This window comes from Pelmatolapia mariae, linkage group LG5, assembly GCF_036321145.2.
Source record: "Pelmatolapia mariae isolate MD_Pm_ZW linkage group LG5, Pm_UMD_F_2, whole genome shotgun sequence".
Lineage (NCBI taxonomy): Eukaryota > Metazoa > Chordata > Actinopteri > Cichliformes > Cichlidae > Pelmatolapia > Pelmatolapia mariae.
This window is the reverse complement of record NC_086231.1, coordinates 14129607-14140566: the sequence shown is the minus strand read 5'-3', so window position 1 is coordinate 14140566 and position 10960 is coordinate 14129607. Positions and strand designations below refer to the sequence as shown.

General features: G+C 40.7%; 1 protein-coding gene across 1 annotated transcript; it reads right to left on the bottom strand.

Moving 5' to 3' along the window:
- Positions 1–1220: 1220 nt before the first annotated feature.
- Positions 1221–5089, bottom strand: mych (myelocytomatosis oncogene homolog). Its single transcript, XM_063472926.1, has 3 exons — positions 4893–5089; positions 2829–3357; positions 1221–2136 (listed from the first exon to the last, which is right to left on the bottom strand). Exons 2-3 carry the CDS (start codon positions 3346–3348, stop codon positions 1586–1588), a joined length of 1071 nt encoding a protein of 356 aa, XP_063328996.1. The 5' UTR covers positions 3349–3357; positions 4893–5089; the 3' UTR covers positions 1221–1585.
- Positions 5090–10960: the final 5871 nt, after the last annotated feature.

The window sequence follows — 10960 nt, the reverse complement described above, 5'->3', positions numbered from 1 at the left end:
CACTGCATGTTTACAAGGCAGTTATATGACTAATTTCTATGAAATGAACAGTTAAATATTTGCAGAAATACAATTAAGCTTCCCTGAAAGAACTGGTTTGGAAGAAAACAAAGGAGACAGTGTCCTGAAAAGCACGCATCTCAAGGCAAAACTGCTTCTGGCTATCAACGTGTCAAATACTTATTGATTTAGGAAGAACTTACTTCAAAACCTAATTAAGTCATCTGCACATTTCATTATTAACCTTAATAGCAACATCAGCAAATTAATCACCCGACAGTCCAGGATTCTGCTGGACATACTCATGTCTTATAAACTATTTTGCTGTGTTACAGCGAGAGTTTATAGAACAGCCTGTGAATCCAATCTTTCAAAACAGGGAATGTTTATTAGTGAGTGGCCCTTGTTGATTTATAAGTCTTTACATAAAATATTTATTTCAAATCACAAGTAGTGTGATTTTTGTTTCTTTTAAACACTGTTCATTTTTTACAATTTGATCCAAGTACAAGGGCCACCAACTGACCAATCAAAATGACACTTACTCACCTGAACTGACACAAAGCAAAATGACTGAATCAAGTGACTATGATTGTGGCTGTTGCAGCCTCCTCCGACCTTTAATTTAAAACTTTGAGTCTGTCCGTTTTTTGTTTTTGTTTATAAAAAAAAAATAAATAAATTAAAAAAAAAAAAAAAAAAAAAAAAAGAAAAGAAAAAGAAAAGAAAAGAAAAGAAAAAAAACAAAAACAAAAAAAAAAAAACACACATGCAAAATATAAATGTTAGAGATTTTGCCCAAACTTTGGCTGATCTGCAAAGCTTGCAGTTCAGTCTTAACAAACAAAAAACAAACCTGAAGGCCACTTAATATGGCTCACCTTTGAGCTTAACAGAAAACACAACTCAGTGAGTGAACTAGTGTTGAGCTGAACTGAGGCCAAGCATTGCTGTGTACAGCATTGGGATTAACACACATTATTCTGGTAATAGTTGTGTTTAGCCCAAACATAAAAGCCATACAAGGCTGAAGGCACAACTTTGTAATGAGATTAAGTCAAAGTTAACAAAGCACAATTAACTCTAAAGCCACCAAAGACCTGTGAGAATGGAGGGATCATAGGCAATATGGCTATAAAAGATCCTGAAAATAATATTCAAGTTTCATTAAACTACAACACTGTGCTGCAGTGGCTTCCAGTTAATTGGGCTAATTGAGACTTTGCTTTAAATCATTGACATACTCCCACAGATGACGCAAAAGAAATGACAGGATGTTGTCTTTGTCTTGTGTATTGAGGTGGCAGGGGGACCAAAAGAAAAGAAAAGAAAAGAAAAAAAATGCACTACAGTCAGCAGTCAAGGCATGACAATGATTAATTATGAGGCAATGTGTGTTATATCATGTCCAGGGAAACCGTGTGCATGTGAATATACAGTCTACATGACAGAAACAACTGTATGTGCGCTTTCCAGCAGGAAAAGCCATTTCTTACTCCCATCTATCTACAAAGTCTCTTCCCTTGCCCCGCCCTCCCCAACCCAAGAAGTCTCTGAAAACCTACAAATGTCCAATCCTGGTCCGTTACCTACGGAGATGCTCTAGTCTGGCTTTCAGCTGTTCCTGTTTGGCTTTAAGTTTGTCTTTCCTGGTTTGCAGTCTGTGGGACTCATCCTCTAAACTATAAATACAGTCTCTGGCTTTCTTCAAGATCACCACCTTAGATGCCTTGTCATTGTGCGACAGCTCAGGCACGTTGTCGCGCAAGCGCATGAAACAGTTCTTTAGCTCATTTCGGCGTTGCCTCTCCATCACATTGTGAGTCTTTCTCCGCTCCTCCTCATCCTCCGTCTCTGTTGAGTTTCGGGATGAGTGACGCGATGAGGTTGATGAAGAAGAACTGCGCGAAAGGCAGTGGAAGCGTGACGGGCCATCGCTCCCTCGTGCACGCTTGTTTGATGGCGGCGGTGATGCAGGGCAAGGAGCAGCGTAGTTGTGCTGTAGCTGGATTTCAAAGCGGTATCGCTGCCGAGCACGTTGTTCCTCTTCTTGCTTCTGCTGACGTTCAGCCAATGAAGGCTCAGGGGAGGAACTTGAGGAACAGCGGACCACAGTCACCACGTCAATTTCCTCCTCTGTAAGAAAAAAATAAAAATTTAGATTAGTTCTTTGGCCCCCTATGAATATGTCATAATCTTGGTGGGTTGTGGCACAACTTTTAAAAGGACATACAGTATAGACTGCACAAGCCCACCGAAGGACACCAGTCAGTTGTGAAAATCTAACTTGAAATAGTTAGAAGTTTACAACATCCACAAAGAATTCCAGCAGAATTACCAAATCACAACAAGCTATCATATCCTAAGAGATAAGTAACCACTGAAAAACTAATATAAAAGAGATCTGCCATCTCCGTTCTAGCCCAGAGATGCTGCAGGGCTTAAGGCAGTAAAATGACTCATTAAAAGCGTAATAGATTGAGCCACAACTCTCACCGCTAAACATGAGTCACACACATATTTCTCTTAAAACCCCTAATCTACTTAATGTCACTCAACATCTTAAACCTCACCCACACCTTAATAACACACTTCAGTCATTAAGGCTTCTGCAGATTAAAGGTGGGTGCTGCTGTCCTGATAAGCTGAACACAGAACAGTTTGGGCTTAGTGCCAGTAAACATTAACAGAATTGTCAATGAAATGCCAGTGAGGCTGTTCTGGGTGTGGGTGTTTATACTGATAAGCATTGCAACAACAAAGCAGGACTGAGATTAAAGTTAGAGTTGATCATCAGCACTACAACTTAATGAAAACATTCAACTTACCAGAATCGCTAGACGAATATGTGGACAGCTCGCCACCAACCGATCCGTAGTCTGATGTGGCTTCACTGGGCTCTGGAGCTTCCATAAGGCTCTGGCAGTCAAGTGTGGAGCCGGCGATCTCCTCAAAGATGCGGGTATCAATGTCAGATAGTACGGGGCTGCAACCGAGTATTGAGGAGACAAGCTTCTCCTCAGCTGCCAGGCACTGCCAGAGACAGTCCTCAGGTTCCTCAGAGCAGGGCTGGTTAAGCTCGCCTTCTTTCTCAGCATCAGAGTGGAAGAAGTCACAGTGCCAGTTGAGCTGCATGTCATGGTCCTCCAGTAGAATATCCGACACGTAGCTGAGCTGGTCCTCCTTGGACAGAGGCTTATCACCACCCAGCCCAGACTTCATGGGGGGCGACTGCGGAGGTGTCGGTAATGCCTGGAGGTCTTTCATCAGGCTTTGGCAGAACTCGTCATCAAAGAGCAGCGGCTCTGAACAAAGCCAGTCCTGCGACTGAGTGAAACTTTCCAACATGTTTGAAATCTGGGAGAACGACAACAACAACAACAAAAAGGTATAAATTAAAAATCTAAGAGGTAGTGGAGCTTATAAAGTTAAAATCCAGAGAAGCTGATCCAGTAGTGTCTTTACAGCAGCGCAGAGTCAGCGTCTATTGGGTTAATCCCAGCAGCAGCAACACCTGTTGTAGTGAAAGTTTTAACCTGTTCCTCTAGACTGAGTCCCCAACCTGCAGGCGCTACCTTTTTATCTGTGTTTACATCACTATAACCCCGCCCCTCTGCTCCTGGGGAGGCCCTTAACCCCCCCCCCCTCCTCCTCCTCCTCAAAAAAAAAAAAATACCCCCCTCCCCATGACGTCACAGGAACAGCTGGGACACACAGAAACTTTACACCTCTTTCCACCATTTACATTGTTCCTACTCAGAATAATAAAACACTCGCAAATTAAGTCAGGCTGCCTGCTGACATAGAAAACAATACTCTGAGTCTAAAGGAATGGGTGGGTTGCATTTGCTACGCGATACTTAACCCTCTTGCTGCTGTTAAACACAAATGCAAAAAAATTCAGCTTTCTGGCACAACACAAAGGACAGTTTCCCAACTCTGTTCAGAAATACACTATTAAGCACACACACACACACACGCAAAAACATGCATGGGACACATGTTGATTTTCTACTCAATTAGAAGCCACTCCCAAAAGCTTTAACAACAAAAGCTTTAAAAAAGTTTCACTGAAAAAACAACAACAAAAAAAACCCCCGTATTTCTCATTTAACCAAGGTCGTTTCAGCTGGAACAGCCTGACCTATGGTCCTATTTGGGGGAGGGGAACTCTTATAATACTCCTGTGGGGTCGTATGGTATGTGCATGTATAGTAGGCAGTGTGGGAGAACAAAAGCAGCAGTGTGTGTCCGGGAGTTAAAGGCTGCCTTTCTTTACCATCACGGCCTGGGAAAAGCTGAGCTACAACTTAAATGCAGAGCGCAGACAACGATTACGCAGCAATATTATAAACATTCTACACTTTCCTCTCTCTTAACGTATCCAAAATATCTCTTGCACGAAAGAAGGACTCGGCCAAAAATACTTGAGACCAAGCACAGCTGGAATATGAAAATAGAAGAGCACGAATTTCCTTAAGTTTTTGAACGCATCTGCTGTTAGGTCGTCCTGCCATCATGCATCTGCAGAATCTATTGTGCAATGATTCATTTAACCAAATTCACTAAGGTGACACACTAGAAAAATAGAATATAAATAACTACACGGAGTCTAAGAATGAATCTCCGTAAGAAAAGTAAAAGTCAACCGTTCGTAAAAGCTCAAAGTCCGTAAAAGGATTTAAAGGTTAACCGGCGTTGACGGTCATTTAAACCCCGCATGCGTTAAACAGCGCCGGGACCCCACGTGAAACCGGCAGTCATTTTTTCCTCTTTGAAGCACCGCTAAGCTACACCAAACGAGCAAAAATACAAAGAAATGCACAAAACTCCCATTCTCACATGCGTGTGAACTCAATGCAATGAGGTTTCTGATAAAACAGCTGTCTTACCTTCAACTGTCCTTACAGGAGAGTGCACTCAAAATAAAGACAAAAAGTAGAAAATGCCCTATTTATCCAGCAAAGTCCACAGCGAGACGAAAACGACTAGAAAATTCTGCCCAAGTGAAACTTTCTGCGTGTAAAATTGAAGTTTGTGCAGGGCAGCATTTCGGGTGTATCCTGCTTTTTCTTCTCTCCTCCGCCGCTCGTGTCAGCCAGAGTAGGTGTGGCTGCAGCGGTCACTGAGTTTAATACAGGGCGTACGCCGCGATCCTTCCGCCGCCGCTAAACTCGCGCCAAAACGTAATAGCCAACAAAGTGTCGTTAACGGCAATCAGATCCACCGCTGATATAACCGCCGTCGGTTTCTCTTTTGATTAAGTCCACGCGGAAAAAACGGGGGTGACGGCAATTTGATTTAATTGCGCACTGAAGCCGGGACTATGCGCGGAGTGATACATACGCTTGCTTGATTTCCAGGAATACGGTGGCGGGTAAAGTTGGGAACAAACACACGTGGACTGAGAAAAAGCCGGGTGTCTAACTGCTCACTGCCTGCCTACTTTTCTCCATCTCGCCTTAAGGCGTCATTTGAAAGCTACAACAGAGTTAAGCCAATATAAAACCATTTAAACAGTGATTTTTGACAGTCTAAATGATAAAACAGTCAAGTGAACCACACTTAAGGTGTTAAAATTAACATTTTTATTATTTTATTAATGATATATTTCAGAGATTAAAAATGAGTAACACATACATCTCACTCATTACTGGAGAATGTAGAGGATACGCTCACGCATTTTTACGGGTTAAGGGGCTTATACCGCGTTTCCTCTCCCCTCTTTGTCCCTTTAATTGTAATATGAGAAGGGGAGACAGGCTGACATACAGATGGACTGAGTGCTCTCGGAGCCACGTTGTCCTCCAAATCCAACTCTTGCGAGAGTGTTTCACCATCCACTCCCCTCCCCCTCTACTACTACTACTACTACAAACGAAAGGACTTAAAGCGTCATCATATCACCTACTCCACTTTAAGCTTATGCACAATTAAACATTTCAAACACGAAAATGTATATTTTACAGTCCTTTTTATTCTTCAGAAAATGCTAATGTTTATTTATCTATGATGTAGTTTTTGTATATTTTTTGCAGAATAAATTCAAACAAAACGGAATGAACAAACACAACATATGCACATTTTACTATTTCCTCCATTATTTCCTAACTGATCGTTTACACGATCCTTCATTGTAATAAATTATCTTCCAGTCGTCCCACTCGGACACTGTAGCCCTCCATCCAGTGAGTCCCTTGCGCTGCTCCACTTACGTAACCGTCAAGGATTTTGCCGGTACACGTGCAGACACGTCGGCCAATCAGATTGCGAGTTAGCCTGTTCACGTGAGTCCTTAGTAAAGTCCAAGGAACACTGTAAGGAAATCTTATACCAACCCCTTTCTATAAATTAAATTAAACCCAACACACGTGCCAATGAATTTAAAATGAGCTTTATTACATGCATTAAAAGTGTGTCTGTATCTATTTTTTAAATTACGTGTTTACTAAGATGATCATGACTTATGACATGCATAAGTCTCCACAAAAAGTCTCTTATTATAAGCTCAAAGACCCCAGCATGTATTCAAACATGTAAAGAAACAGCTCTTCTTCATTCACTGTTATTCACACACTGCTTTTCTGAGCATACTCTGCGTCTTTAGATGTAATCGCAGCCTCCTAGGTGGTCTGCCACATGTAAACTACTTTCTGCTGAGTGTGAAAGTGTACTCTGTGTTTTCACAAGAGGGTGAAGTATTAATATCACACAGACAACAACAGCAAAGCTGCACTGAACTTGCACTGAAGAAGCAATCTGCTGCTCCACATTTTAGAAGATGGGTTTTTTTGGGGTTTTTTTTTTTTACAGATAGAGATCACAAGCAGCAGAAAGAACATTTTGTTACAGCAGCAGTGAGCATTCACACAAAGAGGGAGCAGGCTAAATAAGTGGATTAATGTGCCACCTACAGGCCAACTGGCAAACTGACTGGTGGTTGGCCCAGTTTCACCTGTGAATGTTGAACATCTTGACCGAATGACTGGATTCTTCGTTTTCTGACTAATTTCTTAATTCTGGGATTTCCAAATGCTTTCACATGAATCCTCCCCCAAACATCTGCACCACAACATGAAACCTTTGTTAAACTCAGCTGAGATCAGATGATCATTTGCTATTAGTTATGAGTGAAGTTAAAACAACACTTTAACACATTTACAAACTGCAAAATGTTGCTAAAATCAGAGTAGCTTGAGGTTTGCTTCAAAAACTCTCAGCATGTAATGTGTTTGCTTTCACTTCTGTTAAACACCTACATTTTCTAGTCATAGAAGATAGTTATACTTCTGAAAAGTGCTGTAAATAAATCAGAGGACTTTTCTCTAAAGTCACCAGTGGGTAAATTACAGTTTTATGTTAGGTTGAAATTAGATTGCTGAGTGATGAGGTAAAAGGTTTATCAACTGACTTACTGACTGACAAACCAACTGACCGGCCAGTGAACTGGATGGCATAAGAAAGCTATTAGGACACACACACACAGCCAAAGCCTGAGGGGTGTGAGAGAAGGAACCAGGGAATGGGATTACCACTGTGTGTGTTCTCCGCTACGATCTCCTCCTTATTAGGACTCTTCATCCTGCAGCATGTCTCTGTGCAGACAGACAGGCTGCTGCTGCTTTAATTAGACAGCAAAGCTCATTCACATAGAAGCTGTACACACTGACGCTGGTGGTTTTCAAACTGTGAGCTGGAGGGCTGGTTCCTGCTTAGAACTTTCAATAAAATATGTTCACCCCCCCCCCCCCCCCAAAAAAAACAAAAACAAACAAACAAACAAACAAAAAAGCAAATTTTCTGACTTTTTTTTTTCTTTTTTTACAAAAAATGAGCAAATACAGCCAGACCTGCAAAATGACTTAGTCTAAGACACAAAGGGATCCTATGAATGCAATCATAGCAGCAACTGCAAAAAATGTGTAACAGTCTAAGACATCTGCAGATTTTTCTATGTGTTCATCAACAGGTTAGAACAGGGTGGGTCACTTTTTTTTTCCAGAGTGTTAGAGATCTGAAAAAGAATTGAACAGAACATGGTTGCAGGTAATAGTGAAACTACATCAAAATATTATCTATCTAAACACTGTAAAGAGCACAGATCTTGCCAGAATTCTTTCTTACAGAACAGGTGATTGATGAAACAAGTTATACTGAAATTTCATAGTCATTGCATGGAGATTCCACAGCATATTGCTTCCTCTTATTCAGTCTGGTAGTCATTTTCTTTGCTTTTTAGGCAGTCTGGCTTAAGGCGGTCCAGGGATAGTATCTTTGTCTGAGCTGCAAAGTTTCTGCATTAAAAGACCACAAAGATCTATTTGCAGGACACCAGCATGCCAATAACCTCCATAATAATAATCCATCCACATTAAAAGCCTTTGATATTAACAAATCCATCTGTTATTACAAAACTGTGAAATATTAAGGAAATATAATCATAAGATAAGCACTTGACTGAAATGGAAACAGAACAGGTAGATTTTTCAGTTTCCATTTTCTCCATTGAAGTGAAACCCTCATTTTAGAGTTGGAGAAGGGCTAGGATGTCTCAAATCTACCATACCGCTTTGCTGAGAAACCCTGCTGCTGCAAGCATGACTCCCCATGGAGTAAGGTTCATCAGGGAGGGGAGGGTGTAGGGTGTAGGGGACCGATTGGAATTTGGCTGTTGGCAGCCAATTGTTCCTCTCGGTGGGGACAGCACTAGAAAAGCCCCACTTTATCTATGAATTTCTGTCAATTCCATGATAAAGGCTCACATGCAAAAAGAGTTTTAGATTAAACATGACCATGACACCTAAATGAAATCATTTCAGTTGCTATTAAGATAGGAGAGTGCCTAAGAGTTCTGTCAAAGGTCACTAATGAAATACTGACCTATGGGCCAAGGTAACTAATGAAATAGTAAATGACATTTGAATGGCATTAGTGTCTAAAATGCATTAAAAAAGGAACTTGTGTCATCTTACAGGTCTCATACAGAAACAACCTTGACCTTTTCAGTGATGTAGAAATTGAAGTAATGAACCAAGAATCTGCTGCACAACAATTTGTCAGTGTATAAAGCGGAATAAAACAAACAAACAAAAAAACTAAGAAAAAAAAATCACATGAAAATACAAATGTGTGTGTCCTTTGTTTTGGTAATTTAACAGAAGCTATATGGTCTGAGATGCATCTTTAATAGAACCTTCAAAAGCTTCAAAACATTCAAGTTCCCAGATGCCAAAGAGTCATTTAAATTTTCCTCTTTTGGAAGTAAAATCCTTTCTCACAACATTGCCTCACGTTGCATGATTACTCTGCTGAATTTGAAATTCAGACACGCTACATATCTAGTTATTCCGACTGAGTGAAATGAAAACATCCACGTCATGACTGTGATCTTTCTAATAATGGTGTTTTTACTTATTTTTAAAAACATTTTGGGACAAAAGTTATTATTGTTGCATGAACGGTAGCCCCTAGCAGAATTTTTCGATAATCATCTTAAAACCAGAACTCATTAATTTGTGGAATTTTAATGCTTTGAAAGACATCATCATGCTGTGCCATTTTTACTTCTTAATTTAAACCCTTGGGGGTTCGTAAAAGCCCCCAAATATATTACTGAAGATGTCATGTAATTAAAGTGAGGGTGTTTGCTGACGTTTTGGAAAGACAGTTTCTCCTGATAGCTAAAACCTGTAATTTGCTGCTGGTGGACCCTGAGGATCCTTTCAGATAAGCTAAAATAAGAGCATAATTGTACTCTTTTTTTAGCTGCCTCTAAGGATTTTTGGGGGTTGGCAGGAGGGGTGGTGGTTAAGGGCTGCGGACCAAAACAGTGGGGGGAGGAAAAGATGAAGAGGAGAAACAGATCCCTGACCCATCTAATAAGGCCAGCTTGTTTTTGTCACTTACAGATTGACTGCTTGTCTTTTACACCTCAGGCTCTGTTGACAGTTTAAACAGACTTCTACTGCATATTTAAAAAAAGGATGAAAATCTCCTTTGGACTCCGGCCTGCTTTGTAAAGTCTGATGCAACCTCTGTCAGCAACAATTGATGTTATCCTGTTTATCATTACAGCTATAGAGTTCCATATTAACCTCATATCCTGAATATTGTCCAGACTGGGACAGTCATCATATCCGTGATACTCCAGGTAAATGCGCTTTACTACAAGGGAAACTTTGTCACCTTCTTTACCAGAAGAAAGAAAAAAAAGAGGAAATGTTCCAAAATTAGAAACCTTCTTCTGTCATAATTGCAGGTCACTAAGGTCACAGAGAGAAAGACTAGAACTGGTCTTCCTTCATTCCTTTGAAATTACAGCTCTTATGGCATCACCGCAGGATCTTACCAAACTGTGTAATGACAGCCCTTCTCAAACACACAGACACAGTATCTCTAAATGTTAGTGCTGGTGTGTTGCAAAGCTGCATGTAAAGTCGACACCACGTTACCATCGTGCTAAAAAGCAACATTTTGCCACCTACACTACAATATTGGCTGCCGTGAGCAATTGCCACAATCAGCTCCGGAGAGGTGAGACTGCCATTCGTGAACTGCAAAACTGCAAATCAAAGGCAGGAAGGAAGTTATTTCATGAAACATGGGTGCTGCCAGGTAAACAGAAGGAAAAAGGAAAATGTTTTTTCCCGATATTTTTATAATGACGCTAAACAAGCAAACAAAAGCCGGTAAGGAGAGATACAAAAGCTTTTATAATGTTGGAGTTTGAGCAGGTTAATCAAATTCTCCTTGATGATTCTTCAGCCTGGGAGCCATCAGAGAGTGAGAATTAATAATAACAGCAAAAATAAAACACGTTTGATATTTTCAGATGAAATGTTAACCACACGGTTTGTCGCTTGGCCCTGCTCATCATCTTCTGCTTTGTATGTGAAACAAAAGGTTCAATTTTTTTGAATGTGATGTTGTCCTGCTGGGTTCATCGAGTAGCAAGCTTGCA